Here is a 23,001-nt window from a genome sequence, read left to right as displayed (position 1 = left end):
AAACAGAATATTATATTCGTGCCCGTGACATACCATGCTTATGAGACTCGTGCCCAAACGTCGGCATACCCCTCCCTTTCGCTCGGGAAATACAAACATTTAGGCACTCATGTCGTAAACATGTCGTATGACATGGACACTCATATAATATCCCCTATTTATCATATTTCTCATCCTTAGCATGCCCACTGAGCAAGGCAACACGCAGTAGATTGCGTGGGACTCAGCGAGTTCCAGTATGGCGTGAAATATACCGCTGTAACTATACAAACAGCTACTTGTATACTTACACTAACATCTCGACTATAACAATCTGAACTATCTTCATAAAACAGATTAAAAGGGAGTAAGAGACTTCCTTCATGTTTCACCCTGTACCTGTAGTAATCTTTGCTTACATGGACTGTACTGGGGAACTTTGGTTCCGGTTCTATATGACAGACGAGGTCACCTAATATCAAATTGTTGGTGTTAGCTGGTAGTAACAGTCAATTGTAGCCTCCTGTCTTTTTAACTGCTAGTTGCATCCAGCAGTTTCTTAAAAGGCAGTGTCGTAGGTAATATTTCGTGGATCCGGAGTAATTCTGAGACGAGGTACATCCCATCTTGAACAAAGATGTCACTGTAGTAGATTAAGTGAGTGTGTATTTGGCCATGCTTTTAGCAATAAGTTTTCGCACATTGTACCCATGTGGGGAATCGAACCCGGGTCTTTGGCGTGACGAGCGAACACTTTAACCACTAGGCTACCCCACCTCCTCTACTCACCATATTCTGGAAATAACTCCCTTGTAAAACTGCTGGATCTTTGTGATCAAACCTAGACATCGTCAAAAAGGAGAAGGTGCCATTACCCGTGCGGTTAAAGTGTTCGCTCGTCACGACAAGGACCCTAGTTCGATTCCCAAGTGGAAAGCCCTTTGTTGCATGGTGACTGTAGCCGTGATATGGATGGGATCTAGCTAAACAGCTGCGCAAAGCTGTATCCACTGACTCTGAAACTAAATCAACTAGCAAACTCAGATCGTCTGAGGGACCTGATATAATTTATGACTATGAGGCTGATGATTTTTATAGGAGGGGCTGGTATGTACAAAGTGAGTGCCCCCTCTTCCGCACGCACACACGCACACACACAAACACACACACATACGTACACATGATGCCATGTACAAATTTGCCGATTCCTCCTGCCTCCCCACAACAGAAAGGGTGACCCCCCTTAAATTCAACATCGCCGCCATACTGTTGGAATATTGCTGAGAGTGGCGTAAAACTAAACTCACTCACACAGTGCTAACAAATGTTCTTATACAGGCTGGGCCCTGGCAGTTTTGGCACTTTAGCAGTTGTGCAACATAACATTGAATATAGGAGGCTTCAGTTGATCGCCATGTATCCTGATCAGAAAACGAGTCGTTGCATTGCGTTCACTTTGATCTTCGAACATTGCTGTGTGAAAACAATGCCCACAATATGTCGACATCAGTAAATTGAAAGTGATTTCCCAAAGCTTATCAAATTAAAATATATTTAACTCAGCTTCCAACGTCTAAAACTTAAATACAACAAGGTTTTGGAGAGGATAGCTGATAAAAACAAACAAACAAACAAACTATAAAATCCCCAAAACAAGTAAAGGGACGCTACTCTATATAACTGTTATTACCTCCCCTAATTCACTCTCTATTCGCTAGGTACAGGTGGGAGGGGATTTCCAGGTTTTCGTGTCTTGTGACACTGATTCCAGTGATTTCAAAATGCAGAACATCATCAACTCCGTGAAGGGAACAGCCCTTGGAGTTGCCGAATATCTCACACCGGTTTTGAAGGTAACACGTCAGTCTATTCGAAAACTAATCATTGCGCAATTTTCACTCTCTCATGTGATGTTTTCTGTGTTTTGGTAATTTGCATTAGCTGTCACTTCTTTTGATCTGTCATATTGACTGAAATCGCCATGGGTGTGACTTCCTCCCGTATTCCCCTTCGATTCTGACGATGAGAAAATATGTGTTTGAGTGGCACTGTTAGAAGTTGGATATGTCTTTCAGTATGTTCAGATGCATTTAGAGAACATATTAAACTCATTCTTATCATCTGAGGAATATGTATTCACGTAATATGATTTGACCAGAATAAACATTGTGATACGGGTGAATACGGGCGGAAGCCGTTCTGCCCATCATACAGTGAACTTAGGAAGACACATCTAAAACCACTCTAAATTTACAAAGGCCAACTATGAACATACTTAAGGGCCTGTAACAATCAGCTACGCAAACTTACAGTATTTGTTTATTTTCTTCTAAAGTTGGACACGTTATCACAAAAAAGTCAGAATTTAAGCATGCTGTATATCTAATTCTAATATTTTGGCCCATGGCCACATACAGAAATAAAATCTGTCTGTCTGTATGTGTCTAAGTTGTAGCCCTGGTATATGTTAGTAAACCAGCATGATCCTTAAACCATATCTGAAGACAAAATGGTTCCCAGGATGACATCAGTTCTTAAATGCATCCTTGCATAGACTAAAGACATACATTCCACTATATGTGTATATACAGTTTTACGTAGACCTCACCTGTTGTGTGATAAATATGGTAAAAGCCCAGCATAGGAGTAAGCATTCGTCTTAAAGGGGCACTGATGCGGAGCGAATAATGTTTCTTGCCAACGGTCTAATTATGGAACCAAACTGCAAATTGGTCAGCGCCCGCTCCTTCGGCCCTGACGGACAAAGGAACTGGGCTTCTGTCCATATTAGCAGAATTTCTTCACCCAAAAGAGTCAGTGAGCCGGATGCCCATCATATGCCATTATTTAAAAATATCCATGGTATTCCTTGTCTGATCGTAACAAAATATCCCAGCAGTGTAGTTTTTTTCGGATGCTTGGATGGTATAGTTACTCAATTTGATCCTATTTCTGTGTTTTTAACCTCGATATTTAGTCATGTTACATGAAAATATGATGCTTGGATGGTATAGTTACTCAATTTGATCCTATTTCTCTTTTTTTAACCTCGATATCCAATCATGTTACATGAAAATATGATGTCTGCAGGCACGTAGCAAGCCATTTGTTTCACTCCGGAAGATTGCAAAGCTTCTGAGTGTTGGTTCAGCTGTGATAGCAAATATCATACGTAAAGTTTGGTAGCTACAATGGTTTATTATTTATGATAATAAAAACACACAGTTGATTTATTTGAATTCGTAAACAATAAACGATGACTTTGCCTTTGGTAGAAAAATCTGAAAATTTTCTTACGTAAAAAAAAAACCCTTATGTCACCTATTTACCCAAGTACACAGCAAATGCCTGTATGTATTGCTTATGTAACGAAATTCCGTTGGTATCCTCAAAACAGTTTCGGCCCATAAGTGTTTCCAGGCTGCATGCCACACAGAGATTACATCTTCCTTGCTGTAACTCGCGTTTGATGGTGTAAACCTACACGTGTTATTTGTCATCATTCTCTGGATGGTCAGTTAATGAATTTATAACAGGTATAATTAGTAGTAACACCATTCAGGTTACTCAACAAAGGTTCCCATTTGGCATTTCTCCTGTCTGGAGTAAATACTCAACATTATGAATTAAGGTCTGTAATGGCAAATGTATTGTATGTTATGTAATATGTGCATGTAAGTGATGCAAGAGGGTTTATCAGCTGAGTTAGAAAAACAAACATCGATCAAAGGATTAACCGATAACACGCTGATTAATTAATTACTTTTATCTTCTAGCGGATTTGTCAAAAGGCAGTGTGTGTAGATGACTACACCCTGTCGTAAAGAGTGAGTGCAAAAACAACATCCTCCCTTCAAAGAATTAACCACCCTTGCGTTGACTGATTGATTGCTCATTATTGGTTAACTAAATTACTTAGAATAGTTGACATCATACAATTAGTTGGTAGGTGTGCTATCTTGGGAGACCAATGAGAGGTTTATCTGGTTTTCACCAACGAAAGACGTGAAACGATGTGTTACTTTTTCGCAAACTGGACAGTTGTAAGACACGCGACACAGAGCAGGATTATTTACCAGCTGCAGATGAATGGAATACGATTTCTTTTACGTGGATATTGATGGATACATTCCTGAACAAGGTAGTAACCTGACATTGTTGCTATAAAATTAGTCTGTTTTACATTCATTATTTGCATTTTGTTTTAATTTATTTGTTGTAGCATTCAGCAGAATCTGTATGACAGAAAACACACACTAGATCGCGTATGTGTGTGAAATAGGATCCACATTGGCAATCTATACAATGTATAAATGTTGCTGCTATGTTAGAAATTTACTATGAGTATAAGCAGATCGTGTGTTTTATTTTATTAATTTTCAGAATAATACAAATATCACAATAAACTAATTAGGGTTATGAGACATATTATAGAGACGTACATTGGCTTCGTTATTTTTCCGTCCTAATAGTTTTTTACCATTTCTACCACTGGCAGATGATTAACCTTCAAAGTGTTTCATTTGTTTTCATAATACATTTGTAATGAAGTAAAAATGACTTCACCTAAGTTGATCTGTCTATAATTGAATGATCAATTGCGCTTACAGAATGCGCAGCAGAGGTCACGAACCAGTCACGAATTCTGGGATATCATCCGGGTACTCACGGGAGAAAAACAATAACAAAAGTTTACATCAGTCCACGGAAATTGCTCCGCATCAGTGCCCCTTTAATGTCTTCGAACATTGGAACTGTTTATCATTTTTGTAAAGAACCTGTCATTAAGTCATATTTGATCACAAGTTGAAAACAAGCATAAACACTGCTTTACTTTAATTCTACTATGTGCAGTATTCGCTCATCAAAAACAGTTATATTGGTTTGCAAAATATGGAGTCACCCTGCATTTTGGATACCTGATGCCATTTTTATTCTGATTTTCATCAGGGTACATTTCTAGAAGTATACTGAGAAGTACCTGGGGTATATATCTAGTAGTATCTTTAGTATTGACAACTCCTTCAGTGATATTTAGGAATGTTTCTAATTCAATATCTTGGGTCAGTAATTGATGATGGATATAATGATCATTTACGTCAGTTATAACTTATTTGATGAAATAACTTATGCTGTAGAATTTGCCTCTTTTTCCAGGAGTCAAAGTTTAAGGAAACAGGAGTGATCACACCAGAAGAGGTAGGTACTGTACGTGACTTAAGAGTAGTAATGATCAAGGCCAGCTTTTCAAAGTTCTCGCAGCGCTAAGATAGTTGTAAGTTAATGTTAAGGTATGGCACTTACGACTATCTTAGCGCTAAGAAAGCTTAAAAAATCTAGGTCCTTGAGTGGAATTGGTCTCCCACCAACCCATGTCTGTTGTAAGAAGGGATGGAAGGAAGGAAAGCTGGTCAGAGGCAATGGTATAAATGATGTATGACTGTACATTCCAGTTATGTAGATTGACATTCATGATTTCAGTCACTGAATTGTTTGGGCCAGATTTGATGACTTTAGATGTGTCATATGGCAGATCATATATGTGGTATGATCTGATTATTTCAGAGTGTGGCTTTGAACAACAAACAATTTGTGTTTTGATTTGCTGGCATATTATCCTTACTCTACAGCCTTGGACATTAATGATGCTGTCAGTTTTGTCACTTTGCATGGCTCAAAGACAGACTTTCTTATTTACATGTTGCTGTGATATAGCTGAATGGCCAAATGAACTCTGTGTATTCAAATTAATATGGAAACTGCAAATTTGTTTACCATCCCAGTCTACAAATATCCAAGCCTGTGTAAATCTGTCAAGTTCAGTGTATTAAACATGATGCTGTTTGGCAGACACAAACAATTTGGCAGAGACTACCATCATGATTTGTTTTGCATATATATTTCTCACTGCTCAGTTTATCAAACAGAGACGGCATAAACCATAGGTTATCACATTATCGATATCTCCAGGGTATGCGCTCCGATGAGTCTCCACTATACCCTGGGCCTATCTACGGGTCGGCTCGATAATTTTATTACCTCCCTTTGCTGGCTCTGCATTCTCACAGTAGCCAATCAGCTAGGCTGCCATTATAAGTGAGCTTGCCAGTGTCAACAAAGGTAGTGGTCACAAATGCGAAGGTTTGCTTTCAGTGCAACTCAGATTTGTGGGAAATCATACTGACAAATTTATAGGTCTGAAACTTTTAAAAAATAAATGCAAGAACTCCTTCTACCTCTTTCAGTAAACCTCTGCATGCTTGGTTTGTTTTGCCAAGTTTAATTGGTTAGATAATTTAAAAAGCAAAAGTGAGTTGTAATTGGTTCACTCAACTTCCCAGCGTAGACACCTACCTGATTGGATAAAAATCCAGCCAAGGGAGGTAATAAATTTATCAGGCTGAGCTGTATAGTGGAGACTTATCAGTCTCCAGGGTATAGTGGAGACTTATCTGAACATATTCCCTTGAGATATCGAGGATGGGGTTATCATGGCGACATGAAACCTGATCTCAGGCTGCCATTGTTTGTTTAGTTTATTGCAGCAGGAGATCATATCGTGCATCACTGTCCAACATGGCAGTGGGCGGTGGGAGATGAGGCTAAAATCAAACCATATCTTCCCAAAGACAAGCAGTTCCTCATCACCAGGAACGGTAAGCATATGTATACAGACATACAGTTTACAGACAATTTCATCGATACTGCCCGTCAAAAGTTAAGACTCACTATATGAGTTGTTCACTGGTCACAAAGAGAACATAGGTTGATGTAACCTCGACGTATATTTATGTTCCCTGAGCCCAGCATAAACAAGGGTACATTAATCCATGGGCTGCGAGTGACCACCAGTGAACAACGTATTTACCTTACCGAACACCTCAATGTTAATTTTGAACTGTTTGAAGCATGGGTATCAGATTGTACACTTCAGCCAACCTGAGTGAATCAAACGATTCAAATCTTGCATCTTGCTGTTTCTTCCACAGATATTGTCTTAGTCAATTCGCCGCAGTGTATCTCCCTTCTTAATATTTACAGGGAATACATTTGAATATTTTGTCAGTATATTTATTCTAATGCGAAGCAGATCTTTTTGTAGCCATCACTAGATTTTGCAGACGACACAGGGAAAACAAACTTAGAGTTGTCTCCTTTCCATTGAGCATTCGCAAAACATTGGTAATTTTCATCCATCTTGCATGATTCAATTTCAATGTTTTTGGAGATAAACAAGTACTACCATGAAGTACCGCATGAGTTGCCATCGGCAGTGGGGTACATTGCAATGTAAGGTGTAAGGTGGGTACTTTGAAAATAACAGGAGAGTGCTTACCCGATCAGAAAATGACATTTATGTGAGGTAGGTGAGGCCACTTACTTCAGTTAACTGTTCTAAACTAGATTTTGCACCATATTCTATATCCTTTAAAGGTACTGGTTACACATGAGCAGATGTATTGTAAAACAAATTCATAACACTGAAAAAATTATTGTCATGAGTTCAATGAATGATCAAACTCTTTGAAAATTTGCAGATTTTTCATGAAAATTAAGACCAAAACACAGCAGTTAAACATGCAGGTATTTGTAATGGCTTTTCAGCACTTTGAAGCATGATCCTCATGCAATTCATCTGCATTAGCTTTGCAGTTGGTTTCCTGAAGTTAGTGGAGAAATTCATCTTCCATGTACCCATCCGTATAAGCATAACATATAGTGAGTGCTTTAAGTGAGTGTAAGCTTTTGATGGGTAGGATAGGTTAGGTTGTCTGGCTTGGTACTCTGGCTCAGCCAGTATGTTTACATGCTGTAATGAATGCTTGAATATTGCTGACTGAGTTGTAGCAACAGGCACTCATTGCTTTGTAATTTGTCCGTGATCCAGTGCCCTGCTACAAGCGTGTGAAGCAGATGGATAACCACCAGGAGGACCAGGAGAAGGTCATCGAGGAGGACGATGAGGATGGCGGCTGGGTTGACACTCATCACTTCCCTGGTAACTCTCACTCACAACCCATGAGGCCCGTAAAGGTCCGGGGTAGAATAGGCCTTCAGCAACCCATGTTTGCCCATAAAAGGCAACTATGCTTGCCGTAAGAGGTGACAAACGGGATCGGGTGGTCATATCGGTTTGGATCTCACTGACTCGGTTGACACATTTCATTGGTTCCCAATTGCACAGATCAATGTTGTTGATCACTGGATTGTCATACTCAGTTATTTACAGACCGCCGCTATATAGATGGAATATGACTGAGTGCAGTGTAAAACTCACAACCCTTGAAGATCCGGGTTAGAACAGTTCTTCAGTAACTAATGCTTTTAATAAGAGCAGACAAATGGGATGGCAGTCAAGCTCGCTGACTTGGTTGACACATGTGATTTTATCCTAATTGTGTCGATAGCTGCTCATGATGTTGATCATTGGATTGTCTGCTCCAGACTGGATTTATTTAAGCCATCATGTAGTTGGAATATTGCTGAATGTTGCAAGAAACAACAAACAAATAATCTGACATTACCCATTGCCTCTTGAATTATACTGCCCCATATTGTTGAATACTGACTTTAGTTTACGCCACTTTTTGCAATATTCCAGCAATATCAGGGCAGAGGACACCAGGCAGGGCTTCACACATTGCACCCATGTGGGGAATCGATCTCGGGTCTTCAGCATGACAAGCAAAAGCTTTAACGTCTGGGCCCTCTAATGAATTAGGCATGCAGCGAGTAACATAATAAAATGCTTACCGCTCACATCATAAAACTGACATTTTGGTACTTGAAGAAATTCAATAATTTCATTTTCATAAATATGTCTATTCCTTACATTTTGATGGTGTTTGTTCCAGGTGAACAATCAGTGACTGCGGTCCAGGATGCTGTTGCGGAGATGACGCTAGACCCAAAGGTAATCTTCATATTCCAAGCTCTTCTGAAATCCTCGTAGTTTCTTCTAGTTCTGTGTAGTACTATGTACTACCATGCCGTACTCTATAGTTTTCATATTGTATCATTAGCTCCATATACTATAGTTTTGTGAAGTTCTGTGCAATTCTGCATAATTCTGCATAGTTCTGTGTAATGGTGCATACTAGTGTAGTTCTGTCTAATTCTGGACACATTTGTGTGGTTCCAAGTAGGTCTGTGTAATTCTGCACACTACTGTGTAGTTTTGAATGGGTCTGTGTAATTCTGCACACTATTGTGCTGTTCCAAGTAGTTCTGTGTCATTCACACCGAACACCCAGTTTCAATTCCTGACATGGGTACAATTTGTGAAGCCCATTTCGGGTGTCCCTTGCCGTCATATTGCTGGACTTGAAGCATTGTAAAACTTTTGTATTGTATCATGTATTTTCATGTAGTTCCATGTTGTGTAGTTCATTACAGTACTGTCAAATTCCAGTACTTCAATGAATGACTTTTTAGTACTTTTGTAAACCTGCCCTCAGGGGGGAAGCAAGGCCACAAATGCTGCTGCAGGTAACAATGATGACGATGATGATGATGATGATGGAGAGGCAGAAGACATGGAGGCGTTTGAGGAGAGTGGGATGCTGGAGGAGACTGATGAGGTACTTTTCATTACTGTTCAACCTCCCATTGATCGACACCATGATCCATGGTCCACAATCCATAATCCTTAATCCTTAATCCTTAATTCTAGCTTGACATGGTGTGGTACGTGATTCTGATCGGCTGAGAGCTCATCAAAACTGTACTTAAATGGCAGTTTAAGGGCCGCTAATTTAACTGATGTCTTCCAACATGTATGAATGCAACATGAGCATGAAACTGGTTGACTCTTTTATTTATAAACAAACATGTCCAACATTGGTAATTTCTACCTCGGCAGCATCTTTGATGTTTTCAAGCTAATCATTTGAAGAAGAATTTCTTGACTCTAATCCCACCGAAGAATCTTCAAAGCAGGAAAATTTGTGTTTGGTGTTTAATTTTCGCTTGGCGGTCTTTAATCAATGATAAAATTGAAAAACGAGTAGCTTTATGTTCTAATTCAATCAGTTCTGGTAAAGGTCCACATTGGAAATGGTTTCAGCAACCTGTGCTTGCCAACACAAGTAATGCTGGCTGATGCATAGAATTGTATCCAGATTGAGTAGATCAATGCCCAACTGTTAACACTCAGGTTCTGTGCTGTTTTTAGGCCTTAATTACTTAGCTCTGTATGTTCCATTTTCTGAGGTAACCTGTGTGTTTTACGTGGGAGATCACTATACAACAATATCTGTGATGTTGATATATGTTGTGTGAATGTACTTTCAGGGAACCCTTGACACACGGAAGTCAACAGTGTCAGAAAGTGAGGGTGCTGCTGGTGGAGAGAGCAGTATTGTAGCGACCCGCACATACGACCTTAATATTACCTACGATAAATATTACCAGACGCCTAGGTTATGGCTGTATGGCTATGATGAGGTCAGTACACGCGGCATTGAGGCGTATGTTGCTATTTAAATTTGTTATTATTTTCTGTTGTGTTTTCTCTAGTTTTACACATTTAGTTCTTCATGTCATATAAAGCATTTTCCTGAAGAAAGAGCTATGGAGGTCTTTAAATGCCCTGATGGTTTTATGGTTAGGATCTTAACAGAAAATGGATATGTAGTTATCATTATGTTAGCATAACCTTTCGATAAGCCATCCCCACGCTTTTATTGGTTCTCAGAATTCAGTTATCTGCATTCATACAGGGATACTCTACAACAAGGAAAGGTCACTTGCTTGCTTTCTTTACCATTTGTACTAATTAACATATGCCTCCTCAAGCTCCAGCACACACAGTGTCTTGGCTCGTTCCCAGCGCTACTTCAGCTGTGCTTAACAGAACTTCAGCCAGTTTATTGTATCAGTCGGAATTTTACAATGAATGAATGAATGTATGAATTATAGTAAGAATTAAGAGCAAGAATTATGTGAATGAATGAAAGAATAAATGATACATCGCTGCCGTACTATTTCAATGGCGGATCAGAGCAGATCGATGATAGGTCACTTTTTCCACACCCCTCAAATACACCCTAACATTCTTTGTAGATTATGAAACTATCACTATTACTTGCAAACACATTTCACCTAATAGTATATTTCCCTCAAAGGTGTATGTGAAAGATGTTTTTGAGGAAGTAACTAGGAATACTCAAACAACAGCGTATAGCATTTTAATGGTGTATCAGAACAGATTGGTGATATGTCATATTTTTCACACACGTCAAATACACCTATCATTCTTTCTTAGATCATGAAACTATCACTATTTCTTGCAAACATATTTCACCTGATAGTGTATTCCCCTCATATGAATTACAGGTGTATGTGAAAGATGTTTTTGAAGAAATAACAAGAAACACTCAAACGATGGTGTGTAGCATTTCTATGGCAGATGAGCTATAAAATACCAACTTGAAACTATACTATAAATCTACTGTCCTAATACGGACACTAATACCAATATTTGACTAAAACTAAAGTGACAAAATAGTTAACCTATCTTCTGCATGTATAATTTCAGTAGTTACAACACTCAGCAAACTTAATCAGCTGTTGAAAATAAACCAGGCTCAATCTTAAATACTACGCTGCCACCATATTGGCTACACTGGTTACTTAACGACCCGAGACATACTGTTCAGCAGCTTTTTGAGGAGTTTCTTCTCCCCCACCTATATAGGCTCCCTGATTCATATACGTTAGGCCACAATAAAAAGGAGGTGGTTTCATGTTGATACTTGGTCGAACCTTTTGTAAATTGAATGATGACATGGTGATCCTTGTGAGGTGGAATGGATGGAAAGGAGGTGGTTGTCTGGTAGTGAGGTGGGGCTTGTGGAAAAAGTGTGATGTGTGGTGTGGTGATAGGTAGTGAAGTGGGGCTTGTGGAAAAAGTGTGATGTGTGGTGTGGTGATAGGTAGTGAGGTGGGGCTTGTGGAAAAAGTGTGATGTGTGGTGTGATGATAGGTAGTGAGGAGGGGCTTGTGGAAAAAGTGTGATGTGTGGTGTGATGATAGGTAGTGAGGAGGGGCTTGTGGAAAAAGTGTGATGTGTGGTGTGGTGATAGGTAGTGAGGTGGGGCTTGTGGAAAAAGTGTGATGTGTGGTGTGGTGATAGGTAGTGAGGTGGGGCTTGTGGAAAAAGTGCGATGTGTGGTGTGGTGATAGGTAGTGAGGAGGGGCTTGTGGAAAAAGTGTGATGTGTGGTGTGATGATAGGTAGTGAGGAGGGGCTTGTGGAAAAAGTGTGATGTGTGGTGTGATGATAGGTAGTGAGGAGGGGCTTGTGGAAAAAGTGTGATGTGTGGTGTGGTGATGGGTAGTGAGGTGGGGCTTGTGGAAAAAGTGTGATGTGTGGTGTGATGATAGGTAGTGAGGAGGGGCTTGTGGAAAAAGTGTGATGTGTGGTGTGATGATAGGTAGTGAGGAGGGGCTTGTGGAAAAAGTGTGTGGTGTGGTGTGATGATAGGTAGTGAGGAGGGGCTTGTGGAAAAAGTGTGATGTGTGGTGTGATGATAGGTAGTGAAGTGGGGCTTGTGGAAAAAGTGTGATGTGTGGTGTGATGATAGGTAGTGAGGAGGGGCTTGTGGAAAAAGTGTGATGTGTGGTGTGATGATAGGTAGTGAGGAGGGGCTTGTGGAAAAAGTGTGATGTGTGGTGTGATGATAGGTAGTGAGGAGGGGCTTGTGGAAAAAGTGTGATGTGTGGTGTGATGATAGGTAGTGAGGTGGGGCTTGTGGAAAAAGTGTGATGTGTGGTGTGATGATAGGTAGTGAGGAGGGGCTTGTGGAAAAAGTGTGATGTGTGGTGTGGTGATAGGTAGTGAGGAGGGGCTTGTGGAAAAAGTGTGATGTGTGGTGTGATGATAGGTAGTGAGGTGGGGCTTGTGGAAAAAGTGTGATGTGTGGTGTGGTGATAGGTAGTGAGGAGGGGCTTGTGGAAAAAGTGTGATGTGTGGTGTGGTGATAGGTAGTGAGGTGGCTCTTGTGGAAAAAGTGTGATGTGTGGTGTGGTGATAGGTAGTGAGGTGGGGCTTTGTGGAAAAAGTGTGTGGTGTGGTGTGGTGATAGGTAGTGAAGTGGGGCTTGTGGAAAAAGTGTGAGGTGTGGTGTGGTGATAGGTAGTGAGGTGGGACTTTTGGAAAAGTGTGAGGTGTGGTGTGGTGATAGGTACATCCTCGATATCTCCAGGGTATATGTTCCGATAAGTCTCCACTATACCCTGGATGCATCTACGGCTCTGCCCGATAAATTTATTGCCTCCCTTTGCTGGCTCCGCCTTTTCACAGTAGCCAATCTGCTAGGCAGCCGTTATAACCGAGCTTGCCAGTGTCAACAAAGGTAGCGGTCGCAAAGGTTTGCTCGAAGTGCATCCTAGATTTTAGGGAAGTCATACAAACAAATTGACAGGTCCGAAACTTTAAAACAACATATGCAAGAACGCCTTCTACCTCTTCCAGAGAACCTCTGCATGGTTTCTGTTGCATAAGCATAATCGGTTAGACAATTCAAAAAACAAAAGTGAGTTGTGATTGGTTCGCTCAACTTCCCAGCGTAGACACCTGACTGGATCAAAAGACAGTCAAGGGAGGTAATAGATTTATCTGGCAGAGCCGTAGATGCGTCCAGGGTATAGTGGAGACTTATCGGAATGTATACCCTGGAGATATCAAGGATGTGATAGGTAGTGAAGTGGGGCTTTTGGAAAAAGTGTGTGGTGCGGTGTTAGGTAGTGAGCTGGGGGTGATTGGTTGTGGGGTGGTGTATTTGGTTATGGGGTGGTGTTTTGGTTGTGGAATGGTGTGTTTGGACAAGAGGTGGGCTTGTTTAGCATTGAGATGTGGTGTTTCATGGTTTGATGTGGTGTGTGGTTGTAGGGTGGTGTGCTTGGTAGTGAGGTGGGGTATTTTGAAAAAAGGTGGGTAGTTTGGCAGTGTGGTGAGATAATTGGGAAAGAGGAAGGTAGTTCATGGTGTGGTGAGGTGATTTGAAAAGAGGTGGGTAGTTTGGTAGTGTGGTGAGGTGTTTGGAAAAGATGTGGGTTGTTTGGTGGTGTGGTGAGGTGTTTGGAAAAGAGATAGGTAGTTTGGTTGTGTGGTGAGGTGTTTGGAAAAGATAGTGAGCGGGGGGTAGTTCATGGTGTGGTGATGTGTTTGTAAAAGAGGTAGGTAGTTTGGTGGTGTGGTGATGTGTTTGGAAAAGAGGTAGGTTGTTTGGTGGGGTGGTGAGGTGTTTGTAAAAGAGGTGGGTAGTTTGGTAGTGTTGTGAGGTGTTTGGAAAAGAGGTAGGTTGTTTGGTGGGGTGGTGAGGTGTTTGGAAAAGAGATAGGTAGTTTGGTGGTGTGGTGAGGTGTTTGGAAAAGGTGGTGAGCTGGGGGTAGTTTGGGAGTGTGGTGAGGTGTTTGAAAAAGAGGTGGGTTGTTTGGTGGTGTGGTGAGGTGTTTGGAAAAGAGGTGGGTTGTTTGGTGGTGTGGTGAGGTGTTTGGAAAAGAGGTGGGTAGTTTGGTGGTGTGGTGAAGTGTTTCGAAAAGAGGTGGGTTGTTTGGTAGTATGGTGAGGTGTTTGGAAAAGAGATGGGTAGTTTGGTAGTGTGGTGAGGTGTTTGGAAAAGAGGTGGGTTGTTTGATGGTGTGTTGAGATGTTTGGAAAAGAGGTGGGTTGTTTGGTGGTGTGGTGAGGTGTTTGGAAAAGATAGTGAGCGGGGGGTAGTTCATGGTGTGGTGATGTGTTTGTAAAAGAGGTAGGTAGTTTGGTGGTGTGGTGATGTGTTTGGAAAAGAGGTAGGTTGTTTGGTGGGGTGGTGAGGTGTTTGTAAAAGAGGTGGGTAGTTTGGTAGTGTTGTGAGGTGTTTGGAAAAGAGGTAGGTTGTTTGGTGGGGTGGTGAGGTGTTTGGAAAAGAGATAGGTAGTTTGGTGGTGTGGTGAGGTGTTTGGAAAAGGTGGTGAGCTGGGGGTAGTTTGGGAGTGTGGTGAGGTGTTTGAAAAAGAGGTGGGTTGTTTGGTGGTGTGGTGAGGTGTTTGGAAAAGAGGTGGGTTGTTTGGTGGTGTGGTGAGGTGTTTGGAAAAGAGGTGGGTAGTTTGGTGGTGTGGTGAAGTGTTTGGAAAAGAGATGGGTTGTTTGATGGTGTGTTGAGATGTTTGGAAAAGAGGTGGGTTGTTTGGTGGTGTGGTGAGGTGTTTGTTAGTGTTTAGTAGTGAAGTGGGGTGTTTGGTAGTGAGGTGGCTGTGCTTGTAATGTTAGATGGGGTGTGTGGAAGTGTGGTGGAGTGTATGGAAGTGTGGTGGGGTGTTTGGTAGGGATAAATGATGGGGATAAAAACCAGACCAACAAATCAATCTTGATTTGATGAATGTCTTGTGCTGCAGAACCGTAAACCACTGACAGTGGAGCAGATGTATGAAGACTTTAGTCAAGACCATGCTAAGAAAACTGTTACTATGGAGACACATCCAAATCTACCTGGACCTCCGATGGCATCTGTACATCCTTGCAGGTAGGGATATCATAGAGTAATAACATCAGTACATTGTTGCAGTGGGGGATATCACAGGGTTATAACATATGTACATTCTTTCAGGGAGGAACATCATAGAGATATAATATCAGTATATCCTTGCTGGATGGGATATCACAAGTCTGTTTGATTGACATTTTAGAAGTTGATGGATAATAGAAAAGTGTAATACTTTATGGATAACATATGTCTTTATTTCTGTAATGCGATATTTCAGTATAGCTTGTTATACCGTTTTCAAGCAAGAGTAAAGCAACATAGCACAGAACTGGCTTTTGTACATGTTATAACAGGGATCAAGTAAGACCATGTAAGGGAATGCATTAAAGGGATTAACACTAACAACAATGGGATAGGTAATAATACAAATTACAATAGCAAATGGAGGAGGTGAAACAAGGTATACATATCAGATGGAGTAGGGACATCACAGGGTTATAACATCAGTACATCCTTGCTGGGAGGGATATCACTAGGTGATAACATCAGTACATCCTTGCAGGGAGGGATATCAAAGGGTTGTAACATCAGTACATCCTTGCAGGGAGGGATATCAAAGGGTTGTAACATCAGTATATTCTTGTCGGGAGGGATTTCACTGGGTGATGACATCAGTACATCCTTCCAGGGAGGGATTTCACTGGGTGATGACATCAGTACATCCTTCCAGGGAGGGATTTCACTGGGTGATGACATCAGTACATCCTTCCAGGGAGGGATTTCACTGGGTGATGACATCAGTACATCCTTCCAGGGAGGGATTTCACTGGGTGATGACATCAGTACATCCTAACAGGGAGGATATCACTGTGTGATGACATCAGTACATGCTTGCAGGGAGGGATATCAGAGGGTTGTAACATCAGTACATCCTTGCAGTGAGGGATATCACTGGGTGATGACATCAGTACATTCTTGCAGGGAGGGATATCACTAGGTGATGACATCAGTGCATTCTTGCAGGGAGGGATATCAAAGGATTGTAACATCAGTTCACCCTTGCAGGGAGGGATATCAAAGGGTTGTAACATCAGTACATCTTTGCAGGGAGGGATATCAAAGGGTTGTAACATCAGTACATCTTTGCAGGGAGGGATTTCATCGGGTGATGACATCAGTACATTCTTGCCGGGAGGGATTTCACTGGTTTATAACATCAGTACATTCTTGACGGGAGGGATATCGGTACATATAATTCTTACAGTATACAAGCTTCATGATATATACTTGGCAAAATAATTTAGGAATATTGGTATTTGCATGATTGATAATTCATCAGATTGTCAGTGAATAAATAGATTATTCTTCATAATTTCAAAATTTACATATATGCCTAACTATTTTTGGCCAGTATATTTAGTGTGTTAATTCTACAGTAAGTATTGACCACTGATGTTTTCGTCTCCTTCCAGACACGCTGATGTGATGAAGAAGATAATCCAGACAGTAGCTGAGGGCGGTGGCGAGCTTGGTGTTCATATGTATCCTTTCACCTACAATGTCATCACAGTGAAATCAGACCTCAGTTTGACAGGAACTTTCTATCTTCATTCCAACCCGAATATGTACTGTCTTAAACTTTTGGGGCATTGGCGTGGCCTAGTGGTTTGTGTCGTCTAAGACAACAGGCATAGTCACATTTTATGGCAAGCATGGGTTGCTGAAGACCCGGATCTTCACGGGTCTGATATTACCGGAATATTGCTCCATCACTCATGGTACATGGATCTAGTCAACTTAATGCTTGTTGGTGCTGCGTACATGAAAAGACACTTCATAACATGTTTTAGAATCAATGACCTATTGAATGGTGATGGCTGTCTAATGATGTGGGCATTATGTATCTTCAAAACACATAACTATTTCAGGTAGAGTCAGTCTATTATTATCAGTCTACAGTCTTGTTAATCCAACCTACATTTATCCGACAATCGGCTTTATCCGACACTTTTGTTGGTAACAAATTGAATAAACATAACTTAGTCTCATTTATTTAGTCCAACGTCTTTGTTAATCCGACAGTTTGCTGTGCAGCGGACGATCTCGGATTAACGAGACTTTACTGTAGTCTTGATTAGGACTTTTATTTACAGGTATTGTCTAGAGTATGGGAGACAGACTATGTCTATATTATCATATAATATAAGGGAACTATTATTCAAAGGGATATAACTCATTTAATCTAAGTTGGAGTTGATCTTCCATACTTGTTGTAAGAGGTGACTAATGGGGTAAGTTGTTTAGGCTTGCTGTCTTTGTTGACAAAAGTCATTGGTTCCCAAATGTATAAATCAAATCTCATTATGTTGATCACTGGATTGTCTGGTCCAGACTCATTTATTTACATCATTTTCATCATCACGTACAGTCCATTCGAGTCCATTTGAGACTGATGAATTGCTCACTAACTAATCTAATAATTGCAACAAAACCAAATTTTGCACAGCCACATGAAATTGGCAGACCAACTCTGATGATGTGTTCCATAATTTGGGACACCTGAATAAAAAAGTTGTTAAACAAAAGATCATCATTTTCTTGTCACATTTCACTATTTTGCACGAGGAGGGCCTCTTGCTGGTAGAACAGCCAGGTGGGCAAGAGGCACGTGTGAAATTGACATTCGTGATTGCAGTACCTGAAACAATGAGATTATCACACAATGCTTTAATTATTTATTTGCAATTATTTGCAAAGTATTTAACTTTTTTAAAAACGATGGTGAAAGGGGTAGGCCTCAATATGCTTTGGCTAAGTATCGTTTACGAACTGCATGTGCTGTTGGGATGACGGATGGGGAGTTAAAAACTATCTTGAAAAACTGGACTGATTCAACCTGCACGGACACAACTGAGGGGACCATATCAAAACCCACACGATGTGAGAAAGTCGATTCATTTCAACAACAGCTGGTTAGAAACGCCATTAAGTCTTTGTATAAACAAAATACCTTTGTCTCTCTGTGTATTCTGAAAAAGCGTATGGAGACAAATCATTCTTTGGTCATTTCAAAATATCAGTTACGGAAGTTGCTTCACAAATTTGGTTTCCATTACAAAAAAGAAGAAAATGGACGTGCACTGTGCGAGAGGTCTGATATTGTTCGACTAAGAAACCAGTACTTATGCACAATTGAAAGAAACATACAAAGGGTTACGAGCATGTATGTTGGAATGAAACATGGGTAAATGCTTCCCATACCATAGGGACACAAAGTTTGCTAGCTCGTCTTCAGAGTCCTGTGCCAGAAAATTACCACTTGTGCAACTTATTGTGTGCCATGCTGGTTGCAAGAGTCGGGGATTCCTACCTGGCTGCTCCCTAGTCTTCAAGGCAAAATCTAAAGACAACTGAGACTATCAGACCGAAATGAACGGGATGATTTTCTTAGAATGGGTACAAAATCAATTGGTACCAGCAATGACCCCCCAAAAGTCTGATCGTCATGGATAACGCTCCATATCATGGCGTTCAAGTACCTAATACAAAGGCCTAACATCTAACAGTAAGAAGGGGGACATGATAGAATGGTTGCAAAACAAAGCAATATCGTATCCAGAAAAGCAACCCAACCTGTTCTGTCTGAGATCATGGAGTCAAATAAAACCACACCTGTCTTTAAGGTAGATGAGTACCTTACCGAACATGGTCATGTGCGATTTAAACCCAATAGAACTCATTTGGGATATCATGAAATCAGATGTTGGCAGGCAAAATGTAACATTCAAACTTCGGGATGTACAGACTATTGTTCAGTTGTCAATAGACACCATCACGCAGGAAACATGGCAAAAGTGAGCTGAGAAAGTTGAGAATGAAACAGAAAGACATTATTGGGAACAAAGTGGACTGGACCATGCCACCATCAAGCCAGTCGTCATCAGGGTAGACTCTGATTACAGCGACACAGATTCGGACAACAGCGTCTTCTGAAAGTGGCAACACTGACTCCCATTGAACATCTCAAGTGGTAACCAGATAACGGCTTATGAGATGACCCCATCTTCACAACACATGCTTGTTGAATACCTGGCTGAGAAAGGTGACAAGAAAATGATGATTGTTTGTTAAACAACTTTTGAATTTGGGTGTCCCAACTTATGAGACATATCCTCAGAGTTGGTCTGTCGATTTCAATTGCATGTGCAAAATTTGGTTTTGTTGCAATTATTAGAGTTTGTGTTAGTGAGCAATTCATCGGTCTCAAATGGACTCAAACGGACTGTAGGTGGAAAATTGCTGACTTTTGTGTTAGTAACTACAAAACAAACAAAACTCACTCACTCAATACAGTATTAAACTCAAAGAAAACTCATTAAACTCAATACTGACTTGTGGCATGTTTTCTTCCTTAACACAGTTACAGGTACCTCATGATATTCCTCAAGTTTGTGCAGGCAGTGATACCAACAATAGAATACGACTACACTCGACACTTCACCATGTAGTAACGCACACCTCGTTACCATGGAAACAGCATTCCTGTGTTCAATCATTTCATCAGTCAAAAGGAATTGTCTACCCCATGCCATGGATCACGTTGGGAGAGGTTTCTAGGAGACTGACTATGAATAAGGCGTTTTAGCAGTAACTGTGACCTATATAGCTATCAAATTTCTATGAAGAATCCGTTCAGGTACAGCATTTCACCACTGACATATTGTAAGAGAATGGGGTGATGCTCTGCCCGAAACTAATAATTATCTATCTCATCAGCATCATGTATTCTTTCATCGAGATAGATATATTTTGAAGAATAGAATATGACATGTGACATTGTGCAATGTTCTTGCATAGATTTGGAGAAAAAATACAGATGTTTCAAGAACTAGATTCTAAAAACATGAGTAAATGTAATACTACAGATGTCATGTACAAATAACTTACAGATGTATTTTGTAACTTTTTTGATGTAAAGAAAAGTGTACTATTTTAAAAAAAAGCCTTTGACTTTTCAGCAGAAATTGTTTCTCTTCGAAATTGTGCAGTTGGGATTGTTTTTACATGAAGCTTTACAGCGTCATGGCAGCCATCTTGGGTCCAGTTAGTTTGATCATTCAAGATCAGTATGTAAAGAATATCTGTGATTATCTTTGTGCTTTAGTTTTCTCTTTACAATGGCATTTGTAAATCTAATATCCGTAAGTACAGTTGCTGAGCTTTCTGAGCTTTCCGATATATTGTTGATTTTGATTACATCTTGTTAATATCAGATCTTTTACTCCAATGTTCTCAGTGTGAGGACCTAACAACATCTCCACTGCAGGTCACACATTCAGACAAGCAAACATGATTTCTCTGTCTGACCTTAAACAATGAGTTCCGCATCTAAATAATTTTCCCACATTGTGGTAGGTACTTCATGTAGCAAGTTTAAACTATGGGCTAGAACATCTACATCCAAGGCCTTGTGGTAACAAATGCATATTCTTGTATGTTCTGAACAATAGTACCTAATCCAAAGATTTTTCTTGGTTACATCTTCTTATTCTCGAGTACAGTGTTTCAGGGATTGTTCTGGTCCTATCATCAATTTTACCAACATGCAACCAAATTGTTTCTTAACTGACACATATTTGGCAGGGAAACCAATACATCCATATTACAGTTTGGTTAAGATTCTGTGGAGGTGTTGTTCGATCTTCCTGCAGACACAGATGTTGGTCAGATTTTAATGAGATGTATAGTCGAGTCTCGTTTATACGACAGTCGTCTTTATCCGTCGCTTTGTTGGTACAAATTGAATAAATGTAACTTAGTCTCATTCATAAAGTCCGATAGCCTCGTTAATCCGATAGTTTGCTGTGCAATGGACGATGTCAGATTAACGAGACTTGACGGTATGTTGTTTCTGGTTTCTCTATGCTTGTGATGGAACAGTCTGTTATATACTGAACAGCAAGAGAAACACATTTTGGGTTTTTTTTGTCAAGTTTTTAAACAGAAGACATAGACATGACTGCTTACGTTTATGAGACTTAATCGTTTTGAAAATTGTGTTTGTTTTTCTGTACAGTATATGAACAGTACCAAGATATTGAATCCAGTTGTAAGTAAGAAACTGTACAACTTTATAATAACTACTTCTGAAGCGACTGCAACCAGGTGATAACAGGTGCATGATGTACTGCAGTCGGCTGTGAATATTGAAGCCTGATGGACAGTAAGATGAAGAAGAAAAAAGATCTATAAGTTGTGACAGGCTGATTGGATATCAATTAAAATGTCAATATGTTGAATAGATCAATAAATTTGTTTGTTTTCCTGCTTGCACCGAATTTCAAGAATGCTGAACAGACAGTGATCATTTGCAAAAAATGGCCTAGAACAAAAGTGATGTGTTTGCTTGTCACTACCCAAATGAGCATTGTGTGCATTTCTGGTGTTAACTGCTGGGTATATATTGCTGGAATATTGCTAGAAGTAGCATAAAATAACACTCACTCACTTTTAGAGAAGAGTCAAGCTGTCTGTTCTCAGCAAGAAACCATTGACATTTGACAATTTTCAGCAATGATTTCTCGAATTACACAGCATATTTGTCATGTTTGTTGTTTGACACCACAGTCAGCAATATTGCAGCTATATCGCATGGCAGCAGTCTGTGAATTATCTGGTGTTTATCAGGCACAGTTCATCTAGTGATCAATGGCATGCACATCAATCTGCACAATTGGGATACAACGATGTGTCAACCATGTCAGCAGGTCTGACCCTCCAATCCCGTTACTCGCCTCCCATGAGGAGCATTTTTCAAGTTTATTTTTTCAAGTTAATTTTTTGTGAATAGTACTAGCAATTTAATTTTCCAAGTATACTTATAGGTGAAGCATTCAGTTTAACTGGTTTTTTTTTCAGTGATATTTTTGTTGTTTTTTTCATTCGCAAAGCCCATAACATCACATCATCAAATCAAACTGTGATGTGTGCAAGCTAATTTAAATCGATGGAGCTGTTGCAATTTTAGTTCGCCACGACAATAAACACTTGCAAAGAATAGCAAAAAATAACTGGAACTTTTAGGGACTTTACAAAGCTATTATGCAAGCACAAGAAGTTCTGCTGTTTTGTTACGTGCCTCTATGACATTGCTAAAACAATTGACACAGCGATCTGTAAGTAATCGAGTCTGGACCAGACAATCCAGTGATCAGCATGAGCATCAGTCTGCACAATAGGGAACCAATGACGTGTCAACCAAGTCAGTGAGCCTGACTAGCCCATAGTTGCTTCTTACGACAAGCAATGTCTCACATATCAGGTGGTAAGGTGAATAGTTTTGGTAACCAAACTGCAATATGGTGTGAAAGAATGCAAATGTAACATGAATTTTGCAGGCTTACTAAGAATTTTGAGAAAATACCGACTTTAAAACTTGCCAGTCTGACTTTTGGATGGTTATTCACTTATCCAGAGGATGAACAACATGGTGCTGAACTTGTCGACCCTTTCGTTTCTTGACCCCTGTGACATGAACACAATGTGAAACATAG

At 40.2% G+C, this 23,001-nt stretch overlaps 1 protein-coding gene across 1 annotated transcript; it reads left to right on the top strand.

Annotated features, from left to right (window-relative positions):
• Nucleotides 1–1,661: 1,661 nt before the first annotated feature.
• Nucleotides 1,662–22,515, top strand: LOC137281794 (ubiquitin-like-conjugating enzyme ATG3). The gene is made up of 10 exons (XM_067813410.1): nucleotides 1,662–1,832; nucleotides 5,137–5,178; nucleotides 6,515–6,635; nucleotides 7,868–7,978; nucleotides 8,835–8,893; nucleotides 9,438–9,560; nucleotides 10,273–10,425; nucleotides 15,360–15,487; nucleotides 16,921–16,989; nucleotides 19,875–22,515. The coding sequence occupies exons 1-10, from the start codon at nucleotides 1,761–1,763 to the stop codon at nucleotides 19,954–19,956; spliced, it is 960 nt and encodes a 319-aa protein (XP_067669511.1). The 5' UTR covers nucleotides 1,662–1,760; the 3' UTR covers nucleotides 19,957–22,515.
• Nucleotides 22,516–23,001: the final 486 nt, after the last annotated feature.

Source organism: Haliotis asinina, chromosome 4 (genome assembly GCF_037392515.1).
Source record: "Haliotis asinina isolate JCU_RB_2024 chromosome 4, JCU_Hal_asi_v2, whole genome shotgun sequence".
Taxonomy (NCBI): domain Eukaryota; kingdom Metazoa; phylum Mollusca; class Gastropoda; order Lepetellida; family Haliotidae; genus Haliotis; species Haliotis asinina.
This window is presented reverse-complemented; position numbering and strand designations above follow the sequence as displayed.

Bases quoted from the DNA above. Each gene is read 5' to 3' on its own strand.
- LOC137281794 (XM_067813410.1), top strand. From the start codon at position 1,761: ATGCAGAACATCATCAACTCCGTGAAGGGAACAGCCCTTGGAGTTGCC. The intron at 6,636-7,867 runs GTAAGCATATGT...TCCGTGATCCAG, and splicing joins GTTCCTCATCACCAGGAACG to TGCCCTGCTACAAGCGTGTG. The intron at 15,488-16,920 runs GTAGGGATATCA...GTCTCCTTCCAG, and splicing joins GCATCTGTACATCCTTGCAG to ACACGCTGATGTGATGAAGA.